General features: G+C 43.1%; 1 protein-coding gene across 1 annotated transcript in view; it reads right to left on the reverse strand.

The window, feature by feature from the left end:
• Positions 1-14,832, reverse strand: part of SERGEF (secretion regulating guanine nucleotide exchange factor) — a gene marked incomplete at its 5' end in the record, with an annotated part of 82,097 nt that extends 67,265 nt beyond the window's left edge. Inside the window, 6 exons of the mRNA XM_081315338.1 lie at positions 773-886; positions 3,001-3,061; positions 3,330-3,424; positions 5,130-5,285; positions 7,086-7,224; positions 14,788-14,832. Coding sequence (XP_081171464.1) covers positions 773-886; positions 3,001-3,061; positions 3,330-3,424; positions 5,130-5,285; positions 7,086-7,224; positions 14,788-14,832 — 610 coding nt within the window. The remainder of the gene's footprint in view (positions 1-772; positions 887-3,000; positions 3,062-3,329; positions 3,425-5,129; positions 5,286-7,085; positions 7,225-14,787) is intronic.
• Positions 14,833-16,734: the final 1,902 nt, after the last annotated feature.

The raw sequence follows: 16,734 nt of genomic DNA on the forward strand, positions 1-16,734 counted from the left end.
TGTCATCTGGTGGCCCCCAGGGGGAGGGCCTTCTCTGTGGGCGCTCCGGCTTTATGGAACCAGCTGCCGGTTGAGCTCCGGACGGCACCGGACCTTCGCTCCTTCCGGCGCGGTCTGAAGACCCATTTATTTGAACAAGCTGGCCTGGCCTGATGGGGGACGTTAGGGTTTTTAATGGGTTTTTTATACTGTTACTGTTTTTATCTGGGCAATTGTTTAATTCTCTTTTAATTTTTGTATTTTCTATTTATATGTGCCCTGTTCACCGCCCTGAGTCCTTCGGGAGAAGGGCGGTATACAAATTTAATAAATGAAAATGGAATGAAATAGCCTGAGTTGCTACAGGAGTTTGAACTAAAGCAATGTTGCTATTATGAAAACCACTGAAAATAAAATGAATAGCAATAATGAGGTTTGAGAATGTCTTCCTTTGAACCATAATGCCTAGATTCCCGGGTTTCCTGTGGGAAAAACAAAGCCTTAGATCGTGTAGAACACAATATGAGAGAAAATATGAATCCCTGTCTAAAGTGTTGCTCTCCTTAATAGAGAAAAATGAATGCTAGGTATCTTTGTCAGCTATAAGTTAAATGTGAGCCACTATCACGATGCAACTGTTAAAAAGGCAATTACTATCTTTGAAAATATTAATATGCTTTGAAAAATTTATATCCTGCCCATCTCACTCTGCAAAATGACTCTGGGCGGTATATGTGCACAAAAGCCCCAAACATACATCAATATCATATATAGCTTTAAAAAACAAACAAACCTGGTACTTTGCAAGGTTCCTTTGCCCTCAAGAAAGAAGGAATATTTTTTTCTTGGCACATTCGCTTTGCTTGAGATGCCATACCAATTCCCCATTGAAATACAGAACCATTTTCTGCTCACACAAAAGGAAAATAAATTGTCAAGATTAAAAACTGTTCCCCTGATAACAGCTTGATGAAATACATCAGTGTGTCTTACTGATAGCAGCTTAACAGTTCACATTTAGCACATAAAATGTAAAACATAATTTAGTTGTACACGCAGCCCCTGGGTTACGATCATTTGTTCAGCACTGCTATATTCCACCACCACCTTCCTAATGCCACCACCGTCCCCAGTGGACCTTCTTCCTTGTCCTCCTCAATGCTGCCATCTTCTTATTCTTCCTAGAAGAACTAGAAGACTAGAAGACCTCCAAGGTCCCTTACAGCTCTATTCTATTCTATTCCTCCTTTTCTTCAGCATCACCTCGCCTCCTCTGTGCTAGGCTCATCAACATCAGTCAGCCTCAGGCCCCATGACAGTGGTGGGCCTTCCCCTCCCCCTTGCCGGTGCTCCACCCCTCGCTGCCATCTCTGATCCCAGCAAAGACACCATAGGCCTTGGAGCTTGCCAGTGTCAGCAAGCCCAGTGCAGGGGAGGTAAGACAGTGCCAAGGAGGAAGAAGAAGACAATAATGGTACGGAGGAGGAAACAGAGAGGAAAGTCCAGTGAGGGTCACGGTGGCAGAGGAAAAGCAACAGCAGAATAAAGCAATGTCTTCCTCTCAGCCATGCTATACAGGGTAGTCAAAAGGACAAATAGCAATAGCACTTAGACTTATATACCACTTCACAGTGCTTTACAGCCCTCTCTAAGCATTTTACACAGTCAGAATATTTCCCCCAACAATCTGGATCCTCATTTTACCAATCACGGAAGATGGAAAACTGAGTCAACCTTGAGCCAGTGAGAACAGAACTCACGAACTGCTGGCAGCTGGCAGTCAGCAGAAGTAGCCTGCAGTACTGCATTCTAACCACTGCGCCACCATGGTCAGATGAGTTGTGGGAAATAGGCAGTGGGGATGCTGAAGCAGATACAATTCATTCAAACCAATAAAATCAAGTTAGCCTCTTCTGGCTCAGTGATCCCTTGAAAGCATCACTTGCCTGTCAAAAATCAAGGCTCAGGGCTGGGAAGAACCAAGACGCGAATAGCTTTGATCAGGGTGGAAGCTGTCCGGGAACAGGGAACCTGAACTGAAACTTTCTCTATTTATTTATTTTTTATTTTAATCCCATTTATATCCCGCCCTTCTCCGAAGACTCAGGGCGGCTTACACTCTAAGCACAAATCAATGTGCTTAGCAAATAGCCTTCATTCTATGTATATGCCTGCTTATTAGGGCTTTCGGGGGGGGGCAAGCGGCATTATTACAAAGTCAGCTTATTGCCCACGACAATCTGGGTCCTCATTTTACCTACCTCGGAAGGATGGAAGGCTGAGTCAACCTTGAGCCTGGTGGGATGCGAACCTGCACTAATTGCAGGCAGCTGGTATTACTTAAAGAGGCATTAGCCCACTGCTCCACCAAGGCTCATTCTGCCGGTTTCTCGTAAGCACAGTCACTGGGAAAGCTGGCAGGTCACCTAACAACCACAATCAGAACTGCCTGAACCACTGTTGCTAAGTGTGTGATGTTTCACTCAATAACTACTTCACTGAGTAACATACATTCAGATCCCAGTTAGGATTGTAACCCAGGGACTACCTGTAATATTTTCAAGATCCCTAATATGCTACACCGTCAACCAGTGAGAGGCACTTTGTGCACCTATTTTTAGAATGAGTTCCATACCATCCCAATTAATGCCAGAAGAAACAATATAATATTGATTCCCAGGGCTTTATTGAATGAAAATTATTAAGCAATTTATATGAGTCAAATGGCTGAAGGTAAAAGACCAAAATTATCCTAATTATAAATTCCTTTTAAAAGTCTTCCAAACCACTTTGATTAAGTGATCCATGAAGGTTAAATAATCATCATAGAATATATTCCATAAAATACCTGATTTATATTAGCCTGTCATTGAATATTAAATCAATGAATTATTTCTTAAATACTTCATGTTTTTTCTAGCAAATTCACAGAGCAATTTCATCTGCAAAATTAAACTCTTCTGATCGGGCACAGTATTATATCTTTATTATTGTTAATTTCACCATAAAGGTGTAACTCACCAATCACAGCAACAGCATGCCTGAGTCCAGCAGCAATATTTATTACTTTATCCTGTAAAGACTATGAGAGAAGTGAGAGGATTGGGAGAGACTTTTAAGGAAATGTATATCATAAAAAATAGTAATTCTATTGAATTAAATACTTGATTTTTCAAATGGCCTTTACAAACAGGGAGAATGAAGATATTATACAATATCCTCAAAACCTACAGCAAAAATTTGCAGCAACGTCTAAAACAAATGATCTCATTTTTACAAAACTGCTTTTTTTCTTCTCTCTGATGGGGTGATTAACAAGCTTTGGTGGGAAAGCACCAAAGACCTCTTACCTTAATCACTGCAGGAATAGTGCATCTGCCTGAAATATCAGGAATTCCCAATTGTCCAAAGGAATTAGATCCACAGGAGAATACTTGGCCACTTCCTGAAAGACAGAGCAGCACTTTTGAACACCTTCATTGTCTACCTCAAGTCAAAAGTATTGTGAATTTTCAGTGCAATATGCCATGCAATACTTATCATTTGCCTAGCTCTATGATAGATTCCAATTCATGTAATCATAGACATTCCTTGAACCTCATGACCTTTACCGGTAGTCCTTGACTTACAACTATAATTGAGCTTGGAATTAGGTCATAAACTATTACAGAAATAAGTTGAGGCACCCACAAGACCTGAGTTAAATTTCCTGCCCTTTTTGCAATGATCATTAAGAGAACACAGCAGTCATTAAGCAAATACTGTGGTCACCAAACAAAGCCATTCATTTGAATGGGTGTTGGTGGTGTTGTTGTTTTTGCCAGAAACTGGCAGAATCACAGTCACATGACCATGGAAGGCTGCAACGGGTTGTAAAGCTGACCAGGCTGATATGTCATAGGACCACAGGTGTTGGCCTAACCATAATCTGAGGACCCAGATTGTTGGGGGCAATAAACTGACTTTGTAATAATGCCGCTTGGGGTGTGTGTGTGAAAGCCCTAATAAGCAGGCATATACATAGAATGAAGGCTACTGCTAAGTTTGTAAAGCCGCCCTGAGTCTTCGGAGAAGGGCGGGATATAAATGGAATTAAAATAAATAAAAATAAAAATTTATAACATCTGGAGGTGCTTGTAAAACACCCATTCCCTGGCCATCGTAACTTCAAATGGTTGTAAAACAAGTTGTTAAGCAAGGGCTACCTGTATATTCATTACTTATTTCTAGCGTGATTTAAATGCACTGTAAGAACTTTAGAACATTAAAGGGAATAAATTGCAGGAGACAAAAGAATGAACAAGAGTGAAATAAAAACTGGAGTTAAAGGAACCATATAAAAAACAGAGCCAGCAAAACAGCTGAAAACTAGAACTGAAAGGAAGTCTCCTAGCTGCAAAGTAGATTCAGAGATTTATGTTTATAAGGAAAAGGTAGTTTAATACGTTTTAACTTCTGTAAATCACCCAGTCATTGGCAAGTGAATGAATGAATGAACAAATGAATGAATGAATGAATGAATGAATGAATGAATGAATGAATGAATGATGGTAAAGACAGAACTGTTCTTTAACTTTGTCCGTAACTGTTCTAAGAACAACTCACCATATTTTGTCTAACCTAATCCTTGTTATTTTAAAAAGCCAATATAATTCAATAAATATTAATTACATCTATGGCTCATTGACAGTAACCAAATGGAACTTTTAATACTAATTTAGCTTTATTTTAGAACTTTATTGTTAAGTTGTGCAGCTTTATAAGCCTGGCCACACAGTGAGTACAAAAGTCTTTCTACATAACTCGTTTTCTTAATTATCGTGCTTAACTCAGTTGAAAATGGTCCCATTTCCAAACATTCAATAATAGGTAATTTTTAAATTTGTATACACAATACACAATTCTGAAGATCTTGGAATCTCTTGGAGGCACACATAGGATCCAAGGCTTTCACTATACGCAATGATTTGCTTTAATATTCATCCAAGCCTTTGCCAAGGGACAGTGAGACCCATCACTTCATCATGCTTGCCAACTTTATAGTTTACATTTAACCATTTTATTGAAATTCTTTGTTTGATTGTTGTGAGCCACCCAGAATCATTGAGAGTAGGGTGGCATACAAGTCCAATAAATTACGACAGATTTACCAGCAAGTAAAATTGTAAAATCCCAGCCACAGGCAACTTGCACGATAGCACAGCCGCAAAGAGAAGAACATAAGGTAAAATGTGTCACATCCTCAGTATGACCAAGTCCCAACTGTCCATCTTTATTCTGGCCACAGAAAAAGATCTCTCCAGTGTCTGTGAAATAAACAAATAGCATCAGACTTATTTATAGCAATGGGACCATATAACTCAATAGATTTGACCATATTATACCAGCAATTGTTATTTAGGAACTACTTACATAGTAACCATTCTCAGTGCTGTTTTCCCCTGTAACAAAATATTGCATTTGTGGCTTTCAGGTATTGTTGGATTCCCAGTCTCAATCAGAATACCTAACCAGAAACTACTCAAGAGTATGTATACATATATACAAATATATAAACACAAAATCTACTTGAGTCCTAAGATAGCTGTCTGAATTCCCAACTTGGATGGTTTATCATGCAGATTAAAGCATGCAGGCTCTGTGGTGAAAATGCATGTGACCTTCATAGGTCTTGTCGCAAATGGTAGGACATGTGACATCCAATTCATTATGATAGAAATGGTGTCATGCGGAACAAAGCACCATTTTACATCATCCCGGCTTCAAACAGATACCTATGCAACTAACCATCAATTAACTTCTATACAGATTTGACCCAAATGTGTTTCTTACTGAACTCACTGGAATAGCTTATGATTTAAATCACTGAATCAGTGATCATATGCATCACCATCTTCTTTAGATGGTTTTTTTAATATTTTATTATTTTTTATAATTACAGTACAAATCTTTAGTGCTTAGTAATAATACATCTTAAATTCCTACTCTCTAATCCTTTTTTCTAGCTATTGATAAAATACATCCCATGTTTGAAAGTATTTTGTATCTTCTTTCCCTTTCATTTTCAATGTAAGCCTGTCCATTTCCACACAGTCCAAAATTTTCTTAATTATCTCTTCTTCGGCTGGTATTTCTTCATTTTTTCAATGCTGTGCAAATGTAATTCTCGCTGCTGTTAATACATGTAACATTAAATATACACATTCTTCATGATAGTTTTCTGAGGTTACCATCTTCTTTAGATTGTTATGTCAATTCTTATAGAACAATTGTAGGAGCATTAAGGTACTTACTAAATGGATTCTTTAAGGGTATAATTAATGAGAAGTCATATCATCATTTCTTAAGTAATTGTATGTTGTTGGGTCGTTTTTAAAATATTCTTCAGCCCCATCTAACATTGGCATAAAACGTCCCATTTAACAACACTGAAACAATAATATCTACCCCAATCCAATTCCTGATGCATGCTTTTCTTCTAAATTCCCTAAGCTGTATTTTTCCTCAGTTCAAAAACTTATCGAAAGTATTTAAGATCTAATTCTATTGAGATAGGCTTCATGTTTAGATATCACTCAAGCCTTCAATAAACCCCAATTACCAATAGAGACATAGGGGAGAGCTACCCTATGAACATGGAGGATGAAGGGCTGTTTCAGAAGGTTACAGACTCCATTGGAGGTGGAAGTAATGCCTGAAAGAGACTCAAGCTAATTCCATCTTAATTATGCTAGGTATACGTTTAACTGGAGAATTGTTTTGACAAACTTTCAAGATTTGGCAACATTACTATTTGAAATAAAGATCTTTCCAACCCAAGTGGTTCTTGTTTCCTGAGTTTGATTTTCTTTGAAGGGCTTGATAAAAAATGCTGAAGGTAGTAATATGGAGCAGCATCATAGCTTTAACTTCCTTTTCTCCATACAACAGCATGTATATTTCAGTTTGTTATATTATGTATATAGGGGGGAAATCTTAGATCCATAAACATCATACAAAAACAGAACTGTAGCTAGGGGTTCTGACTGATCATGCAGGAAGGATCTACAATCTGCCCAGAGCTAAACTTCACAGTACACAAGGAAATATTATGCTTGGATTTTTACCGGTAAGAATAGCAGAATGACCTCCACCGCCAGTAATGCTTTTGATACAATTCTGATTAAAGATAAATGACTTCACAGCCTTCGGCAGCAGCACATCATTTTTATGACCAAGGCCAAGTTGTCCATAACTGTTTGCTCCCTGAAAAAAAGTAAGGGAGGGGAGGAAATATATTTATTTAAACTTTGATTAATTCAGAGATACCCAAGATACTATCTATTTGTATCTTATAAATACATCATACATTGAACTATAGTTATGATATTTTTAGGAATTACTTAATGTTGGTGTTTGAAATAGCTCTTTCTGGACAATCTGTCAATTCATGGTGATTCAGAGATCATCTTTGCCAGTTGAGAGTTCAAACGAAAGCCTATAGATATTGAACACAACATTCTACCCGTCACACACACAGCTCTTTATTGAAGTTTTACATTTACTAGTTTGTTATTGAAAAGATAATCTTTTAAAGCATATGTACTAGAAATTGGCAAAGCTTACACTGAGTCCAATTTTGTCAACAATGCCTGGCAGCAGAGAGGACCATTATACTTAGATTACAAAACAGCAGATGGCACCAAGGGAATTCAGAAAACGCTAACTATATGTTTATCAGGACTCTTATAGAAGAAGTCTGAAATATAATAATAATTTTAATTTAATTTTAATTTTAATAATATTTATATACCGCCCTTCTCCCTGAGGACTCAGGGCGGTTCACAGGGCAAAAGTCAAATACAAAGTACAAACATTAAAAAAAGATTAAATAATTGCCCAGGTTAAAACAATTAATACAATAATAAAACCCCAAAAATAAAATTAAAAATACAAAAAAATAAAAACCCCACCAATCCCCATCAGGCTAGGCCGGCTTGTACAAACAAAAACGTCTTGAGATCGCGACGAAAGGAGCGAAGATCGGGCGCCATCCGGAGCTCTACCGGCAACTGATTCCACAGCTCCGGGGCGCCCACAGAGAAGGATCTCCCCCTGGGCGCCACCAATCGACATTCTCTGATCGGTGGCACCCTGAGGAGGCCCTCTCTGTGGGAACGCACAGGGCGCAGGGAGCTTGATGCCGGCAGCAGATGTTCCCTAAGGTACTCCGGCCCCATGCCATGAAGGGCTTTGAACACCATTACCAGTACCTTGAATCTCACCCGGAAGGCAACTGGCAACCAATGCAGCTCACGGAGCAAAGGTGTAACGTGGGAGTATCGGGAGACTCCCAGCACAACTCTCGCGGCTGCATTCTGTACCAGTTGGAGCTTCCGGGTGGTCCTCAAGGGCAGCCCCATGTAGAGAGCGTTGCAGTAGTCCAGACGAGAGGCCACGAGCGCATGAGTGACCATGCATAAATCATCCCGGCTAAGATAGGGCCGCAACTGGCGCACCAGGCGAACCTGGGCGAAAGCCCCCCTAGTCACAGCTCCTATATGGTCTTCCAAGGTGAGCCGTGAATCTAGGAGGACTCCCAAGTTGCGAGCCCTATCTACGGGGGGTAATAGTTCACCCCCCATAGCAAGAGGTGGAATGTCCGAATAGACCCGGGATGAAGGTATGCAAAGCCACTCAGTCTTGTCGGGGTTGAGTTGAAGTCTGTTCCTCCCCATCCAGACCCGAACCGCCTCCAGGCAACGGGACATCACATTGAGGGCATCACTGGGGTGGCTTGGGGTCGAAAAGAAAAGTTGGGTATCATCCGCGTACTGATGATACCCAACTCCAAAACCACGAATGATCTCACCCAGCGGTTTCATGTAGATGTTGAACAGGAGAGGCGAGAGGACCGACCCCTGAGGAACTCCACAAACGAGAGACCTCGCGGTCGACCTCTGCCCTCCTGCCAACACCGACTGCGAACGTCCCTGGAGATAGGAGGAGAACCACTGTAAAACTGTGCCTCCCACTCCCAGTCCCCTGAGACGCCGCAGCAAGATACCATGGTCGATGGTATCGAAAGCCGCCGAGAGGTCTAATAGGACTAGAACAGAGGAATATCCCCTGTCCCGAGCCCTCCAGAGATCATTCACCAGCGCGACCAATGCCGTCTCCGTGCTGTGCCCGGGCCTGAAACCCGATTGGTACGGGTCTAGATAATCCGCTTCATCCAGGACCAGAGGGAGCTGATGCGCCACCACACTCTCAACAACCTTCGCAAGAAAGCGAAGGTTGGAGACAGGACGAAAGTTGTTCAATACAGCTGGGTCCAAGGCAGGCTTCTTGAGGAGAGGCCTCACCACCGCCTCTTTCAAGACGGCGGGGAAGCTACCCTCACCCAAAGAAGCCGATATAACTGCCTGGAACCAGCTGCGTGTCCTCTCCCGGGCTGCATAGACCAGCCAGGAAGGGCACGGGTCCAGTAAACATGTGGTGGTGCTCAGCCTCCCCATGATCCTGTCCACTTCCTCCGGAGTCACAGAATCAAACTCATCCCAGGTAGTATCGACAAGACCGCCCGTGTCCTGATCGCCAGACTCTGCCCAGTCAGAGTCCAGACCGGTCCGAATCCGAGCGATTTTGTCCGACAGATGCTGGTTAAACTCCTCGGCACGACCCTGCAAGGGATCCTCCCTCACCTCCTGATTTAGGAGGGAGCGAGTCACCCTGAACAGGGCGGCCGGGCGATTATCTGCGGACGCGATAAGGGTGGCGAAGTGGTTAGACCTCGCCTCCCTTATCGCAGCGAGATAAGACCTAATGTGGGCTCTTAGTCGCAATCGGTCAGATTCGGATCGGCTGGATCTCCAACCGCTCTCTAGGCCCCGTCTCCGACGCTTCATCTCCCGGAGCTCCGCAGAAAACCATGGAGCTCGACGGGATCTGCACCGGGTCAGGGGCCGCAGGGGTACAACTCGGGCAAGAGCCTCAGTGGCCGTCCTTTCCCAGGCTTCCACTAAGGCATCTGCCGAGCTGTGAGCAAGGGAGGCAGGTGGGGACCCCAGCGCCGCCTGGAACCTCTGGGGATCCATTAAGCGTCTGGGGCGGTACCATTTAATTGGTTCCATACACCCACGGCGGGGGGTGGCAAAACGGAAGACCAGGCGCAGGAGATGATGATCGGTCCATGACAGGGGCATAATAATTGGAGACCCCCCACCAAGATCATCTAACCACCGTCCAGATAAGAAAACTAAGTCAAGGGTGTGGCCTCCCTCATGAGTCGGTCCCAAAATTACTTGCGTCAGGTCCATGGCCGTCATGGAAGCCATGAACTCCCGAGCCAACTCAGATGATCCTCCCAGCGATGGTAGATTGAAGTCCCCCAAAACTATAAGTTTCGGGAACTCAATCACCAGCCCAGAGAGGACATCGAGCAGCTCAGGCAGGGCTGCTGCTGCGTGACTAGGCGAAAGGTACACCAGCAGCAAGCCCAACTGCGCACCAGGGCCGCATCTCAGAAAGAGAGACTCACACCCGACTATCTGGGGAACGGTGGCCTCCCGCGGACATAAGGTCTCCCTCATAACAACAGTAATAATAATAATAATAATAATAATAATAATAATAATAATAATAATAATAATAATAATAATTGCAGCTTCCTGCAATAACTCCAGCAAAGCTACAAAAAACTGCACTACTCGGAACATCTTACATTTTAAGAAGATACCTGGTTGATACCTAGTATGCTGGCAGCAACCCATGTCAACCATTAGTGCCAGTCAATTTGAGTGTTCAGTTGTCTAAGTTTCATGTTTAATGAATAAGTTTAATAATAATAATAATAATAATAATAATAATAATAACAACAACAACAACAACAACAACAATTGGAAGGGACCTTAGAGGTCATCTACTCCAACCCCCTGCTGAGGTAGGAAACCCTATACCATTTCAGACAAATGGCTGTCCAGTCTCTTCTTTAAAACTTCCAGTGTTGGAGCATTCACCACTTCTGGAGGCAGGTTGTTCCACTGGTTAATTGTTCTAACTGTCAGGAAGTTTCTCCTTAGTTCTAGGTACTCGGATGTTGCCATATCCTAAAAGTGGTACAATAGGTGAAAAGACTGAAAAGCCCTGTTCTAGGTTGCTTCTCTCTTTGGTTAGTTTCCATCAGTTGCTTCTTGTCCTGCCTTTGGGTGCTTTGGAGAATAGCTTGAGTCCCTCCTCTCTGTGGCAGCCCCTGAGATATTGGAACACTGCTATCATGTCCCCCCTCATCCTTCTCTTCATTAAACTAGACACACTCAATTCCAGCAGCCGTTCCCTGTATGTTTTAGTCTCCAGTCCCCTAATCATCTTTGTTGCTCTTCTCTGTACTCTTTCCAGTCTCAACATCTTTTTTACATCGTGGTGACCAAAACTGGATTCAGTATTCCAAGTGTGGCCTTACCAAGGCATTGTAAAGTAGTATTAACACTTCACATGATCTTGATTCTATCCCTCTGTTAATGCAGCCTAGCACTGTGTTGGCTTTTTTGGCAGCTGCAGCACACTGCTGGCTCATATTTAAGTGATTGTCCACTAGGACTCCAAGATCCCTCTCACAGTTATTACTGTTGAGCAAGGAACCATCCTATACTGTACCCGTGCATTTGGTTTTTCTTGCCTAAATGTAGAATCTTACCTTTTTCACCACTGAATTTCATTTTGTTAGATAGCACCTAATTACATACCTGTCAGCCATACCTGGAGATATTAAGAGCTGAAATATGCCCTTCTCCAAGTTGGTTATTATAATAATGTAAATTTAAGAAAAGTAATATTGCTTTTTATCTTTCTCCTTTCCAATATTTCTGTTAATTGCATCATTTACATTATAATTCTTTCATATTAGTACTTTTCTACTTTCAGAGCAATTTTAAATTAAAAAAATCCTATAATAATATTTTATATATCATAAATATCTCCTCAGGAACTCCATCTTATAATATCAATCATAGTATCAAAGATTTTCACACGCTCCTCTTCCAATGTTATTAGTTTATTTATTTACGCTTACCTGCCACTCCAATTCACAAAGATTTTGAGCAACTTACAAATCCCTCTCCAGTTAGAGATAAAAAGCCAGTTACGTGAACTTTGGTCACAGGAATAAACATCAAACACATACCACAGCTGGAAGCATTTTATTTGTCTTTTTGAACAACTAAGTTATAACATGGAGTCATAATGTTGGAAGCCAATACAAGGATTATCTACATCTAGGCCTCTGCAATGTTCAGGGAAACCAATGAAATAGAGGGCTGTGCAAACTTTTCTTAAGTATCTCGAGTTGATGGAGAACCCACATCCTCCATAAGGGTAGGTACAACACTAAACTACCTCCTCTCATTTACTGTGAAACAAGGTCATTATGAAACCAGTTGAAACAACCTGGTCGGTCCAAACAATTGACAGACTGGCAGTCAGCCTAATGTTGTGGAGGGGAGGGGAACAGGGGGGATGCTTTTCCAAAGAACAAGCTCTGTGGGCTGAGAAATCCCATTCCTATGGTACATGAAAGTTATGCCTCTTTAGGTGAAGCTAGAAAGCTCCCACAGGTGTACATAATATCCTAGTCCCAAACCGTAATATACTGTAAGCTATCATCCAGAAATGCCTTTATTCATGCATCAGAGAAGGAACAAGACTGTTATTGCTCAAAAGAATATATGGACACAATTTTCCCAACAGCAGTATTCCAGTATTTGAGAGCTGCCATAAAGAAGAGGGATCAACTTTTCTTTCCAAAGCACCTGAAGGCAAGACAAGAAACAATGGATGAAAACTAATCAAGAAGAGAAGCGACCTGGAATTAAGGAGAAACTTCCTAACAGTTAATACTGGACAATTAACCAATGGAACAGCTTGCCTTCGGAAGTTGTGGATGTTTCATCACTGGAGGCTTTTAAGAAGAGATTGGACAGCCACCTGTCTGAAATGGTATAGGGCAGGGGTAGGCAACTTTGGCTCCTTTATGACTCGTGGATTTCAACTCCCAGAATTCCTAAGCCAAGCTATGCTGAAGGAAAAGGAGAGGTTTCCAAGCTGAGCCATGCTAGCTCAGGAATTCTGGGAGTTGAAATCCACGAGTCATAAAAGAGCCAAGGTTGCCTACCCCTGGTATAGGGTCTCCTGCTTGAGCAGGGGGTTGGACTAGAAGACCTCCAAGGTCCCTTCCAGTTGATTCCGATTCAATACAGGTAGTCTTCGACTTACGACCATGGTTGAACCCAAAATTTCTGTTGTTAAGTGAGGAATGTGTTAACTGAGTGTGCCCCATTATACAACCTTTCTTGCCGTAGTTAAGTGAATCACTGCAGTTGTTAAGTTAGTAACATGGTTGTTAAGTGAATCTAGCTGCCCCATTGACTTTGCTTGTCAGAAGGTCACAAATTGTGATCACATGACCCAGGGACACTGCAACTGCTATTAATATGAGTCAGTTGCCAACTGTCTGAATTTTGATCACGTGATCATACTGCAATGGCCGTTAAGTGTGAAAAACAGTCAAAAGTCACTTTTTTCAGTGCTTTTATAACTTTGAACGGTCACTAACTGAACTGTTGTAAGTTGAAGACTACCTGTATTTTTACACTGCTAGAATATTCAGCTATTAATTAGGTGGCTAATCTCGGATGCAGCAAATTCCAACAGAGGAGTTCCAGCATGAAACTAATAAGACAGCACTGATCCAGAATGAAGTTTATCAAGTTTAATTGTGGCTCTCGACTTACAGGTTTTTATCCTACTGGGTGCTCATTAATTTACAGGGGCCACGGAGATTTAATGCCGTTTTCTGTACGCTCCTCACAAAGCGGCCACGACTCACCGGCTAATCCAAGTAAGAACCACTGGCCAGCAGGGAGCAGCAAATGCCAAAGCTCCACTCACGGCAAGACTGGAATATCCAGACTTGCTCCCAAAATGAGGGGAAAGCCTTAAAAGAGACTTTTAACTTCCCTTTTAAGTGTAACGAAGTCTTGAAAGAATTTGAAGGTAAGCTAACTCTTCGGCGACGCTCTTAAACCGCTGCCATTGCACCTATACCAGGGGTAGGCAACCTCGGCTCTTTTATGACTCCTGGACTTCAACTCCCAGAATTCCTCAGCCAGCTACGCTGACTGAGGAATTCTGGGAGTTGAAGTCCAGGAGTCATAAAAGAGCCGAGGTTGCCTACCCCTGACCTATACGAACAATTCAATCTTCCGAGCAGCGCTGCCGAAGGCGTTGTGAACGGAGCTCAGCGCCTTATCGAAAGCGCCCGATAGCGGAGACGTTAAAGGGCTCGTTAATTCGGATTGCGTTATGATGGGTGTCTGGAGCCGCAACGGCATTACGTGTGACAAAAGGCGCTTCTTTGCTTGCTTGCCTGTCGGGTAAATTATTAACAGCCGCACGCGTCTCCCGTCTAGTTTCAACCCAGCCGGAGCTAATCGACAGCTAATTCTTCCGCAGATACAATTTTAAAAAAAGATCCTGCTAGTTTCACTGTTGGGTGAAAGGGGATTGGGGGCGGGGTGTGTGCGTGTGTGTGTGTGTGTGTGTAAAAATACTAATCCCCACCACCGTCTTGCTGCGTGACGACAAATGCAAACGCTTGATTTACAAACACAACAACGCTCTGCAAAACGCGGGAAAATTTCCACTTGCAAAGACGGAAGTCCGCCCCTTTCCTCCTTGGCCGTAGCCTGACCCACGATAGGCCCTTTTTCTTCCTCCCCGGGCCCGTAAGGAAGGCCACTTCCGCCCTCTTAGCACCGCTAACGGGGAACCTACCCAAGCGAGCAGCGCTCGTGCGGCGTCCTGACGGGCGACGGCCATAGTAGTCGCCGAAGAAGGCGGAACCCGTTTGCGGAAGCGCTGGCGGAGGCCTATAGGTCCGCCTTTCCCGGCTTTCTCGCTGCGATTGCTTGCGAGCGAGCAGTTTTACGATATATTCCAAACCGGAGGCTGGAGGTTTGTCGACCTACTAGCCAGCCAGGCAGGTAGAGCGAGAGGACTACGGCCAATGCAGTGTTCGTTTCCCATTCGGCTTTTGCAGCTGTGGCATGGAGCTTGTGTAGAAGATACAACTGTGGTGGGTCTTGTTACAGGTGGGGATGAGACAGCATAGAGGGGGGAGGTACAAAAACTGTCCATATGGTGTAGTAACAACAACTTGCACCTGAACATCGGCAAGACGAAAGAGATGGTGTTAGACTTCCGGAGAAAAAAGAGAGGCACCTGCCCCACTTTACATCGGGGAGGACTGCGTGGAGAGAGTTTCCTCCTTTAAATTCCTGGGAGTCTACCTCTGTGAAGATCTGACCTGGAAAGTTAACACAACCCAGGTGGCTAGAAAGGCCCAACAGAGGCTTCACTTTCTTAGGGTCTTGCGGAAGAACAGGGTAGAACAACGGCTAATGACCCTCTTTTGCCGGTCTACTATAGAGAGCATCTTCTCGTATGGTATTGTGGTTTGGTATGCTGGTCTGACAGCCGCGGACAGGAAAGTATTACAGAGGGTAGTGAGCACAGCACAAGACATTGTGGGCTGTCCCCTGACACCACTGGATGACATCGCCAGGGCTCGTTGCCTTGGAAGAGCGAGGAAGATTCTCAGGGATGACTCACACCCTGGACGGTATCTCTTTACTCTACTACCATCCGGTAGGAGATATAGGAGTATAGCCAGCCGTACCAACAGGCTGAAAAATAGCTTTTATCCGTGGGCTGTTAGGCTTTTAAATGGGATATAATCTCTGTGAACTTATGCAGAATTGACTTGGGAGGCCAGTGTGTGGTGTAGTTTGTTCACATGGTGTGGTAGGATGGAGGGTTTGTTGTCACTGTGTGTTAGGGGGAGAGAGCAGGGGGGGAGGCTTAGATAATCTCAATGTACACATGTTGTACTTTGACAATAAAGATTTATTTATTGGGACTGGAGGCTAAAACATGAAGGAACGGCTACAGAACTGTCATGGCTAGTCTAGTGAAGGGAAGGACCAGGGGAGACATGATAGCAGTGTTCCAATATATGAGGGGCTGTCACAGAGAGGAGGGTCAACCTATTTTCCAAAGCACCTGAAGGCCAGACAAGGAATAACAGATGGAAACTGATTGAGAGATTAACCTAGAAATAAGGAGAAATTTTCTGACAGAACAATCAACTAATGGAACAGTTTGCCTTCAGATGTTATGCAAGTTTCATCGCTGGAAGCTTTCAAGAAGAGACTGGACTGCCATCTGTCAGAAATGGTGTAGGTCTCCTTGCTTTGGGGGTGGGATGTTGGACTGGATGACCTACAAGGTCCCTTCCAACTCTGTTATTCTGATTCTTATATACCGCTTCACTGTGCTTTACAGCCCTCTCTAAGCAGTTTACAGAGTCAGCATATTGCTCCCAACAATCTGGGTTCTCATTTTACTGACCTCGGAAGGATGGAAGTCAACCTTGAGCCGCTCAGGATCGAACTCCCGGAGTGAGCAGTGAGGTAGCCTGCAGTACTGCATTCTAACCACTACACTATACCACCCGCATGATTCCTAGTGGACACATTCATGTCTCTTGGCAACAGTATGGAAGTAGTTTACTGTAGCTTTTTTGCTTCCCAGCCCTGGGATTTGGTGTCGTTTCCCATATTACACATAAATGAAATGATGTAGGTATGAAAAAATCTTCACACTGGAATATACTGGTTGGCCTCACTTAATGACCACAATTGGTGAAACAGCTTCATTAAA

The sequence above is a fragment of the Vipera berus genome (assembly GCF_964194415.1).
Source record: "Vipera berus genome assembly, chromosome: 1".
Taxonomy (NCBI): domain Eukaryota; kingdom Metazoa; phylum Chordata; class Lepidosauria; order Squamata; family Viperidae; genus Vipera; species Vipera berus.